Consider the following 20,450-nt stretch of genomic DNA (forward strand, 5'->3'; position numbering starts at 1 on the left):
TGCGGATGTGGTTTAATTGAACTCTGTTCTTTTGTAAATAAGGTTCCATCTACATCTGGGCTTAAAATGTCTGGTTGATTGCCAAGGGTGTGTACCCCCATGTATGTGAATAGGAATATGCCATTCCAGGGCAATCGCTAAAACACTGCAGTTATAAACTTACCCTTTGACTTCAAGTCTCAGTTTAATGAAACCTGGATTCTAAAAAGAACTGAGAAAATAATTTTGTTAGCAATTGTTTATTTGACAAAATTGTCCTCATTGTGAGAATATTTGAGAATAGGCTGCAGTTTCCCCCAGACTTTTGCTGTATGGGTTTCTTTGACGTATTAGTTTCCACAGTTCATTTTTTAACTTCACAAATTGGTCTCAAGCATTCACCGTAAGCATTTGACACTTGACATTGCCTATGTGTAATTAGTTAGAGTCTCTCTGTTCTCTCACTAGATGAGAAAGCATATCTGATGGGCAAGCATAAGAAATAGAAAACGTGGCTTCTGCAATTACCCTGTCATGTAGGTTTTCCAATTGATTTTTTTTTTTTGAATGGTCGTAGAACTATAGATTTTAAGCCAGAAAGCAGTATGAGGCTCCAGTTATCCCTGTAGTTAAAAAGTAACTTGTGCTGAGAAAAAAGTACCTTTCAGAAAGGAATCTAGTTTTGATGTGGAGACACAGACAAGCCATTGCTCCCTTCTGTAGTTTTGCAATGGTTAATCAGCCTCGCAGTTAAAAATATGTTCCATATTCTGAATTTGGGCTTGTTTGGCTTTAAGTTCCACACAGCCTTTCTAATGGCAAAATTCCTTTTTCTAGATGTTAAGAAAAGGGAACTTGGAGGGAACGAGAGTACAGCTAAGGTTGTTTTGAAGTCTTAAATGAATATCCTGACACTTCTTGCAGTATTTGCGGAGCTCTAGTTCTAAGCAAAATACTTGCTACAAAGATTTTATACACTTTGAAGTCACTAAATGTGGTGTCAGTATAGAAAATTAAGGGAAAATGAACCAGAAAACATAACTGTTGACATTTTGTGGTGAAGGAAACATCTGTGCTGATTTGAACGCATCTTTTCTACTTTTATTCTTTCTCTACTCTGTATATTTCCTGAGCTGGAATATGTGATTTGCTGTGAAAGGGCAGGACAGGTTTGTGGTTGAAGGTGGAGTCACAGAAGAGAATTCAAGGGTGGGGACTTTTGCAAGAGGATGGTTTGTATAATGCACTTGTAGTACAGGTAGCCTCCCTGCGTGTATGCATGCATGGGAATACGAGTCTATGTAAAGAGGAGGGATAATATTTACAGGATTTGCAGAATTTTAGGTGGTGGTGGTGCTGTAAATTAATATTAGCTTTTTTCCTTAGAACTCAGAGGGTAGTGATTAGGGGCACAGAGTCTAGTTGGAGGTCAGTGATGAGTGGTGTTCCCCAGGGGTCAGTACTGGGTCCAGTCCTCTTCAATGTATTCATCAATGACCTGGATGAGGGGATAGAGTGCACCCTCAGCAAGTTTGCTGATGACACCAAGCTGGGTGGGGTGGCTGACACACCGGAAGGCTGTGCCGCCATCCAGAGAGGCCTGGACAGGTTGGAGATTTGGCCAGAGAGGAACCTTATGAAATTCAATAAGGGCAAGTGTAGGGTGCTGCACCTGGGGAGGAATAACCCCATGCACCAGTACAGGTTGGGTGCTGACCTGCTGGAGAGCAGCTCTGTGGAAAGAGTCCTGGGATTCCTGGTGGACAACAGGGTGACGATGAGCCAGCAATGTGCCCTCGTAGCCAAAAAGGTCAATGGCATCCTGGGATGCATCAAGAAGAGTGTGGCCAGCAGGTTGAGGGAGGTCATCCTCCCGCTCTACTCTGCCTTGGTGAGGCCGCATCTGGAGTACTGTGTCTAGTTCTGGGCTCCCCGGTTCAAGAGGGACAGGGAACTGCTGGAGAGGGTGCAGCAGAGAGCTACAAAGATGATTAGGGGACTGGAACACCTCTCTTATGAAGAAAGGCTGAGGGATTTGGGTCTCTTCAGTCTAGAAAAAAGATGGCTGAGGGGGGATCTTATCAACACTTATAAATACTTAAAGCGCGGGTGTCAGGAGGATGGGGCCAGGCTCTTTTCAGTGGTGCCTGGTGACAGGACAAGAGGTAATGGGCACAAACTTGAGCACAGGGAGTTTCGCCTAAACGTGAGGAGGAACTTCTTTACCCTGAGAGTGGCAGAGCACTGGAACAGGCTGCCCAGAGAGGTGGTGGAGTCCCTGTCTCTGGAGACATTCAAAACCCACCTGGACGCGTTCCTGTGCAACCTGCTCTGGGTGACCCTGCTCTGGCAGGGGGGTTGGACTAGATGATCTCCAGAGGTCCCCTCCAACCCTGTGATTCTATGAACTCTAGTGGCATGGAATTTGGGCCCAAAAGAATCAACATGGTACAGCATTCAATTATAGTTTAGGAATGGAGGATTAAGGCGATGGGTAAAGCTGGTATAAAAATGAAGGAGAAGATCCTGCATTACAGGATTCTTGGTGAAAGCTTCAGCTGTACTAATGTGCTAGGGTAATAGGAGAAGACAGAGGGATAGAAATTTGTCTACCACTTTTCATATTGTTTGCTTCCTGGAAGAAATAATCATAGATGTGCCTTTGTGAGGGCCATACAAGGTGCAGAGAAAGCTTCTCACATGACTCCTTTGCATAGGCAGATGTCTTCTGCTTCTTGCTGGCTTTCTCTGGCTTAGAGCCTTCTGGCTGAGGGGACAGGCAGATGGTTTCCTTGAAGGCTCAGTGGCTCATCAAACATCAGTCAGTGAAGATACATGGCCATTGGCCAGTGATCTCCCACCCACAATATAAGTCCTTAATTCCCAGTCCAAAAGAAAGTTGTTTCAAACCAACCTCATAAAAGAATGGCTTAAAAATATTAAGCTTTTATGACTGTTCCAATGAATGCAGCACCCAGAGCTCCAGCTCCATATGAAATCCCCCCCAAAGAAAATTCCTCTTACACTGGAATCCAAGAAATAATAATACAGATCAGAATTCACCGTTTCATATCCAGCCCCAAAAATGAACTTGCTAGGTTATAGGAATTTGAGCTGGACTGTCACACTGGAGCTGGTGATGTGCTTACCAGATGCCTGTTTGGGTTCAGATGAAGTGCTGCAGAAGCATATGATGCCAGAAGAAGGATTAAAAAGTCACCAGGCTGTTACAAAGGAGGAGTGATTACTTGTAAGCCTTAACTTTTGTTCTTGGCTAATGCTAGCTTTGTTTGATGATTCTTAATCTTTTCCATGCTGAACTTCATCTCTGGACACGTTGTAACTCTTGTTTGATAATGTAGAAGGGTGAAGCACTTGCTGCCTACTTGTAAATCAGGCCTGTTGTAATCAGAGTTAGTCTTCAGTGCCGAAACAGTGTTTCTGCATTTTCTTTCTCACCCTTGCCCATATTCTTGCTTTCCATTTCAGCCTGTAAAAGCCTTTGTGAAATGGGAGTTTCACTTAATTTGAACCCAGTTGGAAGGTCAAGAAGCAGCTTGCTTTAAGGATCAAGACTCTTAGATGAAGCATCCAGGACAGGGTTTTCTCAATATATTTACACCCTTTAGCTAAACTGTTTGAGGAGGTTTCTCTTCCATGATCTGAGTAAGTTATATTTGTATAAATGCGCTTATAGCACTCTTGTCACAGTGACCCAGTTCCATTTTACCGGTACAGTTATGCCCACATAAGTAGCTGAACTACCAGTAAAATATCGCTCCCACAACTGATACTGTCATAGGGATAAAACTCTTAAATTTATACCTTGCTTTAATATGCACCTCTGGAAACGTGTTTCAGTGATTGAGCAGAAAAAAGTTTGAAATGGAGGAAACCATTCCAGAGCACCTGAAAGCACTGATAGGCACAGCTTCTTTTTTTTTTTTTTTTTTTTTTCCCCTAACAGGCAGTCTGTTTTTCAGGTAGACAATGTAATCTTATGACTAATGATTATTTAAAATAATAACTTGTGATATGAAACTCAGGAAAACCTTGGCTTCTTGTTTAAATAGATTCTCTGATAAACTAAAGAGCTTTATAGCTGAGCTGATCAAGCTCAGAACATACAAAAATGTTCTCTGGAACCATTGGTAATTATTTATACCACGACATGAAGGTTATCGGGTAGAGATGAAGAGTATAGATCAAATCCCTTAAATGATGGCCTGTAGTTGCTGATGCACGTGGTTGGGATTCTAAAAAAAAAGGGACAATTTTAACTACCACTTTTATCAGTAAAAGGCTTAAAGTGCTTAAATAAATAGTCTAAAGTACAACCATCACTATAGAAATATAGCACTCCATTATGTATGGTATGAAAGTGGTTGGAAATCTTTAGACTACAATAAAAAAAGCAAACCTTTTTCTTCTTTTTGCTGTCAGTCTGACCACATAGGTTTTGCTGTTTGTCTTCAGCTTATTAAAGCCAAAGTCGCATGGCTATTTTTCTTAATACTGGGCCAGGTCCTACATAACCTCATCCACGTGATTGATCCAGGATAAATGGAGTGCCTGCAAAAATGAGACCACTGTCTGTCTGAGGATAACGTGCTACAACAAAGGTCCTGGGAATTGCGGAAAAACAGCTGTTAAGTTTTAAGCATAGATCCTGGTCAACAGCCTGCTGACGTCAGAGGACTTCACTTGTCTCTGCAGCCTGATGAATTTATTTTTGGTTTTTGCAGATCTAGTGAAGCCAAAGGTATTCCCTCAGTAGCAATAGTGCCAAATCTAGAGTATCTCCAATCCTGGAAACACTTCAGCAAAATGGACCTGTGTGCTTAAGTCAATTAATGCATACATTCAAGGAAGTGCTTATGTGCTTACTTTAGTTAGAGCTTGCAGCCCTCTAATATTACAAGGCTCTTGGCCTGAGACAAAAGGTTGCCTAACAAAAAAATTCTAGTGATTTGTTTAGTCAAATTCAGCAGCCAAACTGACCACTAAGAAGCTGACTTCTTGTGTAGCAAACCAGGTGTTTTTAAAAGAACGGTGATATCTGACATGTAAATGTTGATGATTGCTCTTTGCAAAGGGTTGCGGGAAGCTGACCAAATCTCAGCAGGCTCATCCAGGGCAGGTGAAGGGATTTAGAGAGGAAAGGGAGACCAGACCGCTACTGCTTCAGTAAACCAAGTTCCTGTTCTGCTTCTGGGCCAGCAGAAATATGTAGGCTTTGCCATTTTCTTGAAAGGTCTGTGGTCCAAAGTGGATCTTCTTTGCATTCCGTATTTCAGTGTTATAGAGATTCAGGATGTAACCCAAACAGACTAATATTTTGATTCAGCTAAGGGGAAATCAATCAGCTCAGGAGGTGGCATTTGTCGATTCCTTTCTAGCAGAATTAAAATGTATGCCAGGTATTGGAGACTTAGAGGATTGTACCTGTGTGCTAAACTGATGTTATATTTTAAATGTGAATCTACTTGACAGAAAGGGTGTTGTGCTGGTAATTGAGTACGTGCTGGTGTTTTCATTGACAGGCCTCTTACCTTTTTCTCTTTCTCTTTTTGCCTTCTAATTTGTTTTATTTTCATTTTTGTCCAGTCATGGCAGTTTGCTCATTTGTGGGAACTAATTCTACCATCCAGTGGTGGTGCATGAATTAAACATGAGTGAACACATCTTGACTCCTTATTTCAAATTTATGGCTGCTATCCTTTGAGAGCTCTGATATCCCCCTCCTCCATGTTTGTTTCTTTCCTTTTTTCTTAATTGCCTAACACCTGCCTTCTGAAGCTATTCGCTTTCCCAGCCCCGAGTGGTGCCAGTGCACTATGTGCACACTCAACAGGATTGTAGTGAAGTTGATTCTCAGCAGTAGTCATTTGGCGTAATGACAGATATTGATTATTTATTACTTGAAAACATTTAATTAAATTTGACTGCATAATTAACATGCTAGCAGCCAGCCATGCTAGAAGAACAGTGAGTCTATTATTTGCAAAAATCCTCAAGCTGCAGAGCTTTGTGAGAAAGCTGATAAAAGAGTCTGTCTCTGTAGGGGTTTTTAGAGACATTTAGGCGTTCCTGAGTTTCACATGAATCTGTGCATTATGCATTGCCCTTACGGTCGCCTTTCTTCTTTAAAGAGCTGAACTTACACAGAACCTTAAATCCTGATTCTGGTGGGATTCCCCAAGGACAGTGGAACTGACATATGTCTGAGGGCAAGGTCTCTTTTTAAATACTAAAGACAGTCTAGCACTAGATACGTTGTCATTCACTTACGTTCTGTACAGGCTGAGAGAGCTGGGGTTGTTCAGCCTGGAGAAGAGAAGGCTCCGGGGAGACCTTATAGCGGCCTTCCAGTACCTGAAGGGGACCTACAAGAAAGCTGGGGAGGGGCTGTTTGCAAGGGCATGTAGCGATAGGACGAAGGGCGATGGTTTTCAACTAGAGCAGGGCAGGTTTAGATTAGACATTAGGATGAAGCTCTTTACAATGAGGGTGGTGAGACACTGGCCCAGGTTGCCCAGAGAGGTGGTGGAGGCCCCATCCCTGGAGACATTCAAGGCCAGGCTTGATGAGGCTCTCAGCAACCTGATCTAGTTAAAGATGTCCCTGCTCGCTGCAGGGGCGTTGGACTAGATGGCCTTTAAAGGTCCCTTCCAACCCAACACATTCTATGATTCTATAGCTAATCTCTTCAGTATGGTTTAGGAAGATGGGTTGTGAGTGGCATTATGTGATCTACATGTATTTTAATTGACCTCTATTATTATCTACCCTAATTAGACAATCATTTTTGTCTTTCAAGAATATATGTTGTTAATCTTTATAATAGGAAAACAATCTTTAGGTCAAAAGGAACCTGATATTCAGCTGAAACTTAAAATTTGCCATTATGTATGTTCTCTCTGTGTGCATCTTATATATTAGCACTTGTCGAAACATTTCTAGCCTGTGATGTGCATCTGTCTTTCAATAACTTGGAACGCTTAGGTACTGTTGATAATAAATTACAGAGGTGTAGACCATAGTGCTAGAAATAGTAATACAAGAGCAAGGTTTCTTGATGGAGGAAGAGAGTGAAATGGGGTGTGTGTGTCAGTTCTTAGAAAAGCAATTTCTGTCTTTGGCTGTAGAACAGAAACTATCTTTGATCTCCTGGCCAGTGTTCCTGCAGGGGCAGTGATTAGCAGCCCTTTGGGGGCTGTGGTTCAGTGGACCGTACCAATGTACTGAATACCTTATGCATGTTGTAACCGAAAAGAAAGATTGGAAAGAGAGGAGAGAAATTTCTAAGTGGGTGGAAAGTTTAGAAGGGGGGTGGTATGACCAGGAGAAGAGTGGGGAAAGTGAGCACATATGTGGTTTAAAAGACACTTTTTTTTTTTTTTTTTTTTTGCTTTTGGAAGGCTTTGACTTTGATTTGTGAAATTTTTGAAGTTTTGTTAGGGAGGTGAGACATTGCTTAGGAGTGACAAGTAACCTATTTATTTCTTATCCAGGTGATAGTCAAAGTATTCACTGAGTGCTGTATGTTTGCTGTGCATTAGCAAAGCGCTGCTGCAGTTCAGTTGAGCCATGTGAAATGGCTATTGGGGGCAAGTCTGTGAACCTTCCTGTTCCCTGCGGGAGTATGAATAATTAATCGTGCTGCATACACCCCTTTGTACATCACCTGTGTATGTATGTGTGCATGTGTGACAAAATATTTATCATAGATAAATGCAAGGTGGCACTAAAGCCTGCATTTTCTTTTCTTTTGTGAAGATAATGCAAAAAAAAAAGAATTAGCTACATCTAAACAACTAGCTACACTGTAAATATATTTTGCATGAAATAATGCTTGTCCCTAATTTAACAGGCAGCTCCACTGAAGTTGTGGTAAATGTCCCTTTGAATCCATATGCAGAATTGATCTAACTCGCATCACCTTTTCTTTTATTAGTGACAGAGTGTCGAGGGGTCTTGGACAATAATCAGAGATTTTCTTCATTACCAACGTACCTACCTGTGAGCTATCGGATCTTCAGTGCTGAGACATCTTTCTTTCTCAAAGAAGCCAACCAGGACTTCATGAGAAATTCCAGTTTGCAGTCCAGGGTGGAGTCGTTTTTCCCGTATAAAGCCAAGAGACCACCAATATTAAATGCCAGCTATGGACCTTTTTCTGTGGAGCAAGTTGTGCCCCAGGACCTAATGTTAACTTCCAGCTTTTTTGGATCTGCCAACAAGTTTGCTTATAACTGGAAACTTAAGGCCTACATAATGAGCGACAAAATCTACCTGAGCAAGCCCAAAGTCCAGGTCCTGTTCTACATCGTGGGCAGGGACTGGGATGACTACAGCACCACAGAACGGCTGCCCTGCCTGCGGGTGTTTGCCTTCCGAGAGACGCGGGAAGTCAGAGGCAGCTGCAGGCTGAAAGGGGATCTGGGGTTGTGTGTGGCGGAGCTGGAGCTCCTGCCAAGCTGGTTTTACCCCCCCACGGTTGTCACGGGCCGTAAGAAGCCACCAGATCAGTTTGAAGGGAGCCCTGTAGAGCTTTACTATACTATCCAACCAGGAGACGAGAAGGGAGAGTGTACCGCTGAGGATATAAGGAAAGGAAATGCCATCCGGCCAGGAAAAGATGGCATGGATGAAACCATGTCCCACTTACAGAGGATCGGATCTGTCAGCCTCTATCGAGGCCAGGAGACTTCTCAGCTAACAGAGCTACGGCTGGATAGTAATGTTGTTGTCTGGTTGCCCTCAAAGCCTGTCAAACAAGGAGAGGTTGTGAATGTTTATGTGACAATTGCCAACAATTCTACGGTGGATCAGTTCATACTCAGGTACAGTAGGCTGGTTTTGCATATTTCTAATGTGGTAGCACACAAAGATTTTGGGGATATGGGATGAATCTCAACTAGCTTGAAGTTAATCCGCGCTGAAGGTTGCTCCTAGTCACTGAAATGCATTCCTTTCTTCTGTGAAGAGGATTGGAAGCCTCTCACTAGGAGGCTTTTAACATGTGTGCTATGCCATTTATCATATGCCCACATTATGCAACAGTGGACAAAATACGACAATGCACTGCTTTAGTGGGGCCATTTCTGTGCAATGACAGACAGTAAGACACCAGAAAAGTTCTGTGTTTTACAGGGCTTTTAAAATCAGTTTTTTATTGCACATGCATGGAGTTTAAACATAGTGAAACTTCAATTACCTACTTTTCTTTAAGTGCTCTGGCAGTGCTTTGGCTCTCCCACACAGAGTGGTTTTGTTATGAGAGCTCTTTAGGGAGGGGTTTAACTATCTACTTGTAGTTAAGTAGCTCTGGTCTTTGCCAACACATATACCCTTTAAAATAAGGCCTAATGTGTTTGATATTGCTGTTGATTGTAAGGGACTATCAGAAGTGAGTGCCATTATTTTGGACAGGAGTGGTGAATACAGGACCTGGGAAGACAAGAACTGCCTTACTGGGTCAGATCACTTTCCTTTTATTTTCTTCTTTAGTGGTTTCCCTAACGATCAGATGAAAATCCTTTGAGGGTGACAAAGACTGGGAAACTTGTTAATCACTGAAATATTTGATGTACATTTTTTTTTTTTATGGTTACCAGGCTTTAAATTCAAGGAAATTTCCACGGTGATAAGCAACAATTGCTCTTTAAAGCCTCAGGGAATCAGAGTTTCCCAAAAGATTCTGCACATGAAAGTATTTATTTCTAAGGCTTATATGAATTAGATTAATACATAGTTGACAACTACCGAGCAGAATAGCCTTTAGAACAGGAAGTGTCGCTTGGCAGATAAAAGGCTTTTATTTTAAAAAAGGGGGATTTTAGTCGTCCCAGAATCGTTCTGATGTTTGCAGCTTTGGTTAAGTTGGCGAGATGATCTCCCAGACACCTGTTTACTGAGTGAAACCTCCGTTATAGAAGTCTTTTCTGACGATGTTGCTTATCTCTTATTGAAAATCCTTTTTCGCAAAATAGTAGAAACAGAATACTTTTCACATAATGAGCGTAGCTGTGGTGAAAGAAGAAATCTAAAGGCAATGATCTGGGTGTTTCTGGGTGGGTGGGAGAGGGGATCACCCTTTGAAGGTCTGTTTTGCAGTCTATTCTCCTGAAAAGTTAATTGAAGATAAACAAGCTTGTTGAAATCTGATGATGTATTTCTTTGCTCAGAAATTAATCTGACTGCCTAGGCAAGGATATCATTTGCATGCTGAGAGGTGCAATAGACAGAAATGGTAATGTGGGATGTCAGTGGTTGCCTGTGTGACTTGCGGTTATGGACAAAATGGATTGGCTTTGGTTTTGAGAACAGGTGACTGATTTATTTGAAGTGAATAGTTTGACATTCATTGGTATGTTGGTTGCTCTGTGTTCTGAAACACCTTTTTGATGAAAAGAGGATTTGCATTTTTGCTTAAAGTTACTTTGCACCAGATACAAGAACACAAGAGGCTGAAGAAACCAAGAATTAAAAGTGGCTTTTGCCTCCTTGTGGTCACTTGTCTTGAGATGTATGTAGTGTAGGGCTGACTTATGTTCTAAAAATCAGCACTGCTCAGTGTGCTTCCTCCTCTCCACCATCAAAGGCAAGAAAAGCAATGGGAGATACTCCAAAGCAGTCTCAGTTTTGAACAGTCTCTTGTATCTACCAACAGTGGTGATCTGTGCAGTTAAGGCATCAGATGGAAGCCTTGCTTTATAGGAGGGTCATTCCATGTAAAATAAAAGAAAATTGTTTTAACTGTTTTCCTGACACTGCAATAGGAAGGGACAGCTGACACCCACTGGTGAAAGTTGTGTGGGACCATCCCCTGAGGCATGAACTGCGTGGCCTGTTCTGTTGACCTCGAAGGCTTCTTTTATGGTTTTAGTGGTGGAGTATTGGTGAAAGGCTGGCAAAGCCAAATTAAGCTTCCTGGTTCTGTGGTAGAAATCTGTTTTCTTCGGTGAAACTTCCTAGGTGTGAGAGAGTATGGAATTTGACCCAGGATTCTATGAAGTGCTTGTCTCTTACAGGAAAAAAAGACGAATGCAGCAGCCACGGAGTAGCCAGTGCATATGCTGGGTCGCCTGGGGGCTGCTTTAACCTACTCTGTGGCCATTTGCCTGGCTAGATGGAGGGCTGTACGCTCTCATACTCGTGGGTTCCTGGCAGAGCAATCCCTACATCCTATGACATGCATTCACATTTAATCATCCTAAAGAAAAACACACCACGCATTATCCTCAGGCATAGTGGGTTTGTTTATTTTCTGCTTCTTGTATATTATTCATTGAGGTATTGCAACACCCAGTGCTGAAGCAAACAGCATGTGATCATTGCTTTAGGGAGGGAAAATAATAGCTACAAATTTCCTCTGGCAAAAGGAAAGTAGACTGGTCTAAATGACCTCATATCCACAAATCATTACAATTGAAACTGTGTTCTTAAATTGTGTCTTAATTCAGAATCCTATTACTGTATCTATAAATTTATCAGCCCAAGAACACCAGTAAAGTCAAAGAGAATGACTAATATGACAGGGAGTGAAGCAAATTATGCATGGTAGTACATTAATGCAGTAGGAGCACTGTCTGAATAAACACAGATCTTCTTCTCTTGCATCTAGGCAGCACAGGGCTATTGTGAAAGTGGTTCTAACAATAGTGATAGGTTACAGGATACAGCTTCTGTTCACAGGCCAGTTCCTGTCCTGCTGTGTCACCTCTGGTAAGTCTTTACAGGCATTTTCTATAAGCAATGTAGAAAAAGCAAACAGTTGGTCAGCATCACTCTCAGGAGTGAGAAGCCTGTTTCAGTCCTGTTCCTAAAAGACTTTGACTTCCTCTGATGGAAGGGGTTTCAGGTTTGCCATATATTATAGAAGTAATATGAACGGGAAAATCTTGATAAAAGAGCTTAAGAAATAGAGAGGGGGAAGAAAATATTGCACTGCATTTCTACCATTGGGAAGGATTTCTGGGCCCTCAAAAGAGAGATGAATTGCACTTACGGTTGATGGCTCAGTAAGGAAAATCAGTTACCTCTAGCAGTTGGGTAAACTATGAACAGAAGAAAAGTAGCGTCAGTATAGGACAGAAAAGCAAAAAAAAAAAGAGCCATATTTAAATAGATCTTTTAAGTCTCCTGTGCACTTTCCAGAGCTATTATAAATTAACACCACTGGCTTCAGCAGAGCTACCATGATTGATTGTTGCTTCACCAATTGCTGTGTACACAAACTTTTCTAATCTGAGTCATCATTTTGGGTATATTGTCTGTAAGGATTAGAAAGCAAAATTCTTAGGGCAAGACCCTCTTCTTGAACGCTTTTATGAACTGCTCTCACACCCAGCAGGCTACAGATAAGGGGAAAAATCATAACCGTTCTTGTGAGGTTAACTTTCAGAAAGTAATACGTAGCTGCATGTGTATGCTGAGATATTTGAAGGTAAGTACGAAACTTGGCATTTGATTTCTGTCTGTAGTTCTGGGCAGTTGGTGAGCTGAATGCATTAGGCAACTTTGAAGAGGTTGGCCTGTGTGCATTGCTGTGTTTGTTCTGTAGCTCTAAATGCTTTTCCAGCTACTACACCATTAAAGGATCCTTCATCTGTTTTTCATGGCGTGACATGCCACACTTGATCTGGCAGAGCACTGTACAGCACAGGGCCAAAGCAAAAGGTGTGGGAGTGCCAAATCTTTTGTGTTGCTCTGATGGGCAGCAGCTAATCTCTAACTCACTCTAGAAGGTGCTGAACCACCAGATAACCCGATTTACAGGAGGTATTGAGCAGGATAAGTAAAGAGAAAGGGGATGAAGTTGTTATCTGTCCTGATTAGTGAAAAGAGGTGAAAAACAGTGGTAATTTTTTTTCCCCCTCAGGCTTCTTATTACAGATTTTGCAGTGCAGTTCATTGCACCTGAAGGGGTGTAGGTTGTAAACAGTGTTACTGAATTACCTTTGTCCAGCAAACAAATCAACCCAGGACAATGGATAATTAGTAGTGATAATAAATCTACAGATTGGAAGAAGGATAAAGGATAAAGGCAGTGAGGAAAGCTATTAAACCCATCAGCTGAGGCAGCTTTATATGTCAGTTCCTAATGAGCATTGACAGCAGCGCTGTGTTAGGTAGTGCTGGGAACAGCTGAAAACCTAGAGGAAGATGCACATAGAGAGCAGTGCTACAGAATAGCCATAGCTAGAAAAAGTAGTTGTGGCCATAACATTGGTGTAGCTGCTTGCATGTAAATCTCAGTATTTCAAAGACTAGATTGTGATCAGTTCTGGGCTCCCTGGTTCAAGAAGGACAGGGAACTGCTGGAGACAGTGCAGCAGAGAGCTACCAAGATGATGAAGGGACTGGAACACCTCTCTTATGAAGAAAGGCTGAGGGATTTGGGTCTCTTCAGTCTAGAAAAAAGATGGCTGAGGGGGGATCTTATCAACACTTACAAATACTTAAAGCGCGGGTGTCAGGAGGATGGGGCCAGGCTCTTTTCAGTGGTGCCTGGTGACAGGACAAGAGGTAATGGGCACAAACTTGAGCACAGGGAGTTCCACCTAAACGTGAGGAGGAACTTCTTTACCCTGAGGGTGTCAGAGCACTGGAACAGGCTGCCCAGAGAGGTGGTGGAGTCCCCGTCTCTGGAGACATTCAAAACCCACCTGGATGCGTTCCTGTGCAACCTGCTCTGGGTGACCCTGCTCTGGCAGGGGGTTGGACTAGATGATCTCCAGAGGTCCCTTCCAACCCTATGGTTCTATGATTCTATGATCTGCTCATAAATAGCCATTTTGGAGGAACTGGTCACGGAATAGGGGGATCTCCAGCATGAAGTGTACCTGTTTTGCATAGAAGACCTCTTTGAGCCTCGGTGGGGAGTAACTGCTCAGAGGAGCTGTCTGTGCTTGGCACTGCCCTCAGCTGTTCTACCTGCTGTATTTCAAAGAAACAAAAGTAATAACGCTTTCAAGCAATTACTGTTTAATTTTAGATACTGATGTTTTAATCTTATGTCATGATGAAATAACCTTTTGTGCCCTGAAATTTGTGCCCTGAAAATGCCCTGTGCCTAACTATTGGTTTATCATTTTTTAACGCTGCGGTGTGGCAGCATCACTGCAAATGCAAGTGACATTGTAATGAGTAACCGAAGCTGAAGTTAACCAGAATATATGAGACCAAAACCAGAGCTGAGTTGACTCTGTTTTGTGTTAACCCATCATTTGGGATGTATTATCCCAAATACCTATTTTCCACAGTAAATGGAAGGCTGATTTCCAACTGTGAAATGAAGAATGTGGGGTTTTTTGAAACTGCTTTGTATTTTAAAACTAATGCAGCTCAGAGTGAAATGAAGAGAGACAAAATGATTTGGGGGGATGCTCTTCTAGGCATGCATGTGTGTCTCCAGATGTGAATCGCAACAAAACATTTTTCATTTCCTATGCAGCTTTGCATTACTTAAATATTTAAAAGTCATTTCACTGCATAAAAGCATTTCAGTCAACATCTGAAGGGAGAGGAGTTTGAAGCCCTCAGACTTGCTTTTGCTGTCTCATTATTTCATGTTCTGTTTTCAATTGAAAAGAAGGTCTTGTCTTCAAAAATTTAGACCCACAGTTTTACCTATTGCATGAATGTAAAAAAATAACACAGATATAGTCTCTGAAAGCTAGATTTCTTTTATAGTGCCTTAAACCTTCTCTTCAGCACATTCATCTTGTATTCTGAGGCACAGATAAAACTTGAAGTGGCTGATTCTTACACTGTATAAAGAAAAGTCTGTATCTTGGGTACTCTGGGTAGCAAACTGCTGTTTGTTCTCACCTGAGATACGATTTCTTCATTCATGTTTCCATGTTGAATAAACAAGATGCAAACTTGCTCAGTAAGATATTTCAGAGTATTCTGTTCACGTTTTTCTTTGTATCTCTTTTTCAGTAAAGTCAATTATTAAGTTAAGAATGGAAAATAAAAGCAATTTGCTTGTTTATGAATGAGGCTTCAGAGAAACTGGAGAAACTCTTCCCCAGGCTTCCAGCCCATCAAAGGGGGTTCCCAGTGATGTTATGGTATTGGTAGGACCTGTGAAGTCAGTCGCCAGGCCAGAGGTGGTTTGCAGAAGTGTTCAGAAGTGTGAATTATGGCTTGAAGGGGTTTCATTGATGAAGCATTTATGTATTTCATTGTCTAGTGTTTAGCCTTGTGAAACTTCTTATTGATTTGTTTTGTTTTGTTTTTCCTTCTATAGAATGATTAGTAACAATTCAGCTACGAATCTACAGTGGAGCATGTTAACAAAAGAAAGGTAGCAGTCTAGTCCTTACTGTGCACTAATTAGGAAGTCAAGAGACCTGGATTCTTTTCCTACTTCTGTTCAGGACTTACTGTCTTACTTTAGATATCTCATTTTATCCCTGCTTACATCTTCGCCTCCTCACATTGCTTTTTTGTACTAGACACAATTCAGGGAAGAGACTGGGCCGTGCTGTGTGTGCATCATTCAGTATAGTGAGCCTCTGAGCCCCATAGGACGTCTGTGTATCACATAGTACAAGTGACCATAAATCATACAAAAGTTGTTACACTGTGGGGATTATGGTTTTGCAAGTAACGAAGTGTAATAGCACCTTGCAAGTGCTTTGTTAAGATTTCTCCAAAGTAAATTCATGGTTAAAAATTCATAGCAATCGTGTGCTATCTTTTTTATTTTCTGCTTCAGTAAGCAACGAGGACATAGTCTGTTGGAGTACTCCTAATTGTCATAGTCTAGAGAATATGACAGACTAACAGTAAAAAGGTAAATATTTCCCAATATAACTGTAAAAAGCATTTGTGACATAAATAATATGTATTCAAAGAAAAGAATGTGTTAATGCTATTTTGAGAGAATGGTATACATTCTGCTTAGTTTAATTTCATTAGCCCTTAGCAGGCACTTTTCATGGCCGTCAGTGTCATAGCAGATGCAGCTGGTCCTCCAAATGACTCGTTCTCTAAAAATGCTAAACTGAGGCGGATGTCCTTTAAACAGAGATTGAGAAAAGGTGCTTCTCACCAGAAGTGAAGAGCTCACTTGAGTCTGTGGTAGCAGTGAGTCAGGTTTGGTAAAATTTAAAAAAGAACTGATTATTAACTTGAAATTGAAACTACCTAGGCAAGAGAAAACAGGCACCCTTCACTGACCCTCTTTAAAAGCCTCTTAAAAAAAATGCGGTGCTTGAGAAACCTTCTGAACAACCCTATTGATGTCTCCAATGCAATGTACTCCTTAGCAATGAGAATAAACTACGGATTTGTTGTTAGAAGGCTGAGTCTCTGTGTCTTGCTTTGGAATTCATTTGCTGATTGACCATGGCTGAGCCTCTGGAGCACAGCTTTGCAAGCAGTGAACTAGGAAGAGCCCTCAGACCCCAACACGTTCGGAGCTGAGCAGTGAAGTTCAATGGTGCTGAAGTCCATGGAGTGCTCAGTGCTAAGAATAAGAAGTTATAGCCTTCCTTTTGAAAATGTTATCCTTAACACCCTGATCAGCTGCCTGTAAAGTGGAATTCCAATGATGCAGAAGTCTTACAAAAATTAACTAGGTTGATGGTGTAATACTTGTAGGAATGTTCTGTGTATTGGGAAAGGAGGCATTTCCAAAGTGCATGTTCAGTTGAAGTCTATGGGCTCTTTGAGCCAAATCCAGGGCTATGTCTGTGTGATTGTCAGCATTCCTAGATAAATGACAGGAAACACCTACATTTTTCTAGGTGCAGACTAAGACACAAAATCCAATCATCTGAGTGTAGACAAACCTGAACTATATATGTAGTTTATATAATAGCATTATATAACTCAACTATAAAACAAATTTGGACTTTGTGCTTCAGGCTTGTATGTTTGAAAACTTTTCCCTAGTACGTTGATTGGAAAACTGGAAGGAATTGATAGAGGCCATTGTAGGGGGAGACAATAAATGGAAGAGAACAAAATTATTCTATCAGCAGTCAGCCAGAGCATTGCTAGCTATGGATGCTGCTTGAAGTGCTGGAGCTGCAGGTTTTGGTTAACTTTTGGCAAATGTACGTGCATATCTGAGTTTCAGAAACTTTATATTGAGGTATCTTGTTAAAATCCCCTCTTGTAAGTAGTTTCCCTTCCCATCCCGTTTAGTTTGGGCAAACTAGTGAAGTAATTCCTGGCTGCTTTTCCAAATATGCTGCAACACGTGTTGCTAAATGCTCACTGGTGCCTCTGGCTCCTTCCCTTCAGTTTTGAGCCGCCGCTCTGGGGTGGAGTGTCTCCTGCTCCCTTCTGCTCTGCCAGACCTTTCCAAAAGTCTGTGCATGTGCAAGGCTACTTAAAGATGAGATAAGGCACCTCAACTTAATTTCTGTTTAGACTATTAGCCACTTGTGTGACTCAGGTTACAACAGTTAATTAAATACTTGGTTACTTGCCTAATTAGAAACAATGGTGGCTCGTTAAAAGATCATACCATATAAACCCCAGTCCTCCCAAACCATCAGTAGGGAGGGAAATTTCATACTACTGGGAGTGGATTTTAGTTGAACCAAGATAATGTTTTCTGGCTGTCTGAAACAAGGCTGTGGTCTTGATGCATTAGGGAATCTCCTGGGAACCCTCAGTGTGATTATCTGACAAGCTGTTGGGTTCTCTAAGCAAGAAAGTGTGTGAGCCTGTAGGTCTGAATGGAAACAAGTATCCTTGAGAAAAATTGTATGACGAGGCTTTAAAACCTAGTGCATCTGTTAAAGCTGTGAAAGCAGTAGCGACTTGCCGGAATGATACTGGGAAGGGATGTCAGCAAGTCATAGCTCAGGGTTTACGGGGGGAGGACTTGGGATGGGGTGGAAGTATGGGGAGTAATCCAAGAGTAGGTACCTGGCCCAGTAGAACTGTAAAATTTGATTATTTTATATATATTGTTTTATTGGTGCTTGTGGGGCTCATTATTTAAGACAGAAACTGTCAGATTGATTGAAGTTTCTGCTGTGGCAGACTATTGCTCCTCACTCGTGACAGCACATACACAAAGAATTTAAATTGTTTGTATGTTCTTATGGCACTTTGCCGTTAAAACTTCCACAGGAGGCGTGGGCATGGTGGGAAGTGCTGCTCTGTGCTTAAGAGTTAATTTCTACAGAATGCTGAGCTTTCCCATAGGGTATAGAGTGTTTGACTCCAATTTTTGTCACTGTTTCCTTTGGGACCCCATTGGGGTGCTCCGTACTTCCTTGAAATCCCACCCTGCCCTGTATGTGCTGCCTCTTCAGAGAGGTGTGTGCTGTTGTGTGTGCTGTTCTCTTGAAAAGAAAATTGCATTTCTATAGACTTTCAGTGCACAGAAGAGCTGATTAATTCATAGTTTAGATGAGACAGGGTTAAAAAGAAATTCAGCATCTTTTTTTGTTTGTTTGTCTGGTTCCTGGTGTGTTACAAAATGTCTCTATTAGCAAAGCTGCCAGGGGGTTAATTTGCACTAACAGTCTAATCATCTCCAACAACATCGTTTTAGGTTTTCATAATGCTGCTTAGATCAGCAAGACTAGAGAAAAGATGACTTGAGAAATAGGGCATATCTTAGGAAAAAAGAAAAATGGGGGGGAAGCATTTCAGACATAGCCCTCTGCATTATCAGCTGTCCAGGCTGCTTAAAAAGATTTGCTTTTTCTTACAAGCTCTGTCTCTAAGATGTAAGCCTTGATTTCCAAAGTGCTGTGAGACTGAGCTCTTTGTATAAAAGAGACGGGCTTATTAAAGGGAATATGTGGTACTTGCACACCAAAGTCTAGAGCTCGATTCCTCAGCCTCCCTGATTAGTCATTAAACAGAACACACAAATAGTTGTGGATCATGAATCACAACTTGGTTTCACAGATAAAAGAGTTCCTAACATACTAGACCATAAAGTCACGCTTAGTCTTTTATTTGCCCCATGAGTGCTGGGGAAGGCAGCTCAGCCCTACAGGTGATTATTAAGGCATAAATGTTGCCGTGGACCAGCCTAAAGGGGGTTCCTCGTTTGACGTATTGGGCATTCGTGGATCCTGTTTTGAGGAAACTAAATTTTGTTATGGATTACATGGCTGCTTACTCAGGACTCTGAGCTTTGCTATAGCTTTTAAAAATTAGGTGCTGTGATGCTAATTGCTGGAGTTACTGAGTCACTTGTCAGTCTCAGCAGGTTGTAGAAATACCACCAGTAGCAAGAAAAATATTTTTCTGCTTGAGGTTATGTCTAGCTTAGAAAAAGCCCTGATTGCATAGAGAGTTCTCCCTATGGAAAGGAAACACCAACCCAAGTAGGAGCCTGTCACTTAGGAACGTACCCAAATTTAGTCCTGTCAAAAGTAATGAGAATATTCACAGGCTTCAGGCTGCTTTTTACCCCTCTGGATTCGAGACATTTGTGAGAGGCTGTGTTAGCATCAGCTTCTGCTTTTCTCTTCCATAGCAGCCTGATTACAGTTTTCCAGTAGAAGGGAATGACCAAACCTTTTTGGTTTTTTGTATGTATGTAGTTGCTGTTGGTTGTATGATGATGGTTGTGGACAATGTACACTTACATGTATTGTAATACTCTTTTCTGAGACAGCAGATGATAAAAGGATGATAAAGTTTTAATTTATAAAGTCTATATTTAATTTAATAAAGTCTACTCAGTACACTGTGCAGAGGAGAGAGGTGGTCTGAAGAGAGAGGCTGAGGGTGAATACAAGAGCAGAGAGCAGGCGGTGTTCCACCAGTCAGCTGTAGTGTCAGGAGGGTCGCACAACCTTGCAGGTAACATCACAGCAGCATTCAAGTCAGTGACTTGGATCCTTGACACTGGACTTTGGTTTACTGGTGGGTACTGCTATGATGGTGATGACGTGTGAAAGTGATGATTCCAGGCCTAACGAGCTCAACTTTGCAACAGAGACTCTGAAGGGAAGTAACAACAACCTTGTGGCTTAGGTCCATTAGGGTCTGAGCTAGGTGACATTGAGCTTCAAAGGAATTCCCCAGCAACTTCTGTTGTGAAGTGTTAGTATCTTAAATCAAGCTGTTCAAAGCCCTAGAAAGGATATTGCAAGTAGCAGTCTAGCTTGGACAGAAATGTGTGAAGATGATGTGTAATCTCCATTTTCCAAGACTCCAGGGTACTGTGTAAGAATTTTTTGCTTATCTGTCTAAGAAAATTGTAATTAACACTGGGCAGAAATATTGACATAGTTGAGTGAAGATTTTATCGGCTGGCTCTAGACAGTGACAGCTGGTTAATTTTAATATTTTCTGAAAGATCTTTAAAGAAATCCTGAATTGTTGTTCAGAAATTAATATGCTTCGTATCTCCTCATGTTACTAAAGTATGGCTGTGCTGTCATCTGTAGTTTGCATTCTTTAATTTTCATAGCATCTCAGGTGATGGGTGCTTTGTCCATTGCTATGGTAACAACTCTTTATTTCTT

At 41.5% G+C, this 20,450-nt stretch overlaps 1 protein-coding gene across 1 annotated transcript in view; it reads left to right on the forward strand.

Annotated features, from left to right (window-relative positions):
* TMEM132C (transmembrane protein 132C) overlaps positions 1–20,450 on the forward strand; it is a 224,247-nt gene that overhangs the window by 59,915 nt on the left and 143,882 nt on the right. The window contains exon 2 of the mRNA XM_063351452.1: positions 7,937–8,825. Coding sequence (XP_063207522.1) covers positions 7,937–8,825 — 889 coding nt within the window. The remainder of the gene's footprint in view (positions 1–7,936; positions 8,826–20,450) is intronic.

The sequence above is a fragment of the Chroicocephalus ridibundus genome, chromosome 13 (assembly GCF_963924245.1).
Source record: "Chroicocephalus ridibundus chromosome 13, bChrRid1.1, whole genome shotgun sequence".
In the NCBI taxonomy this organism is placed as follows: Eukaryota; Metazoa; Chordata; class Aves; order Charadriiformes; family Laridae; genus Chroicocephalus; species Chroicocephalus ridibundus.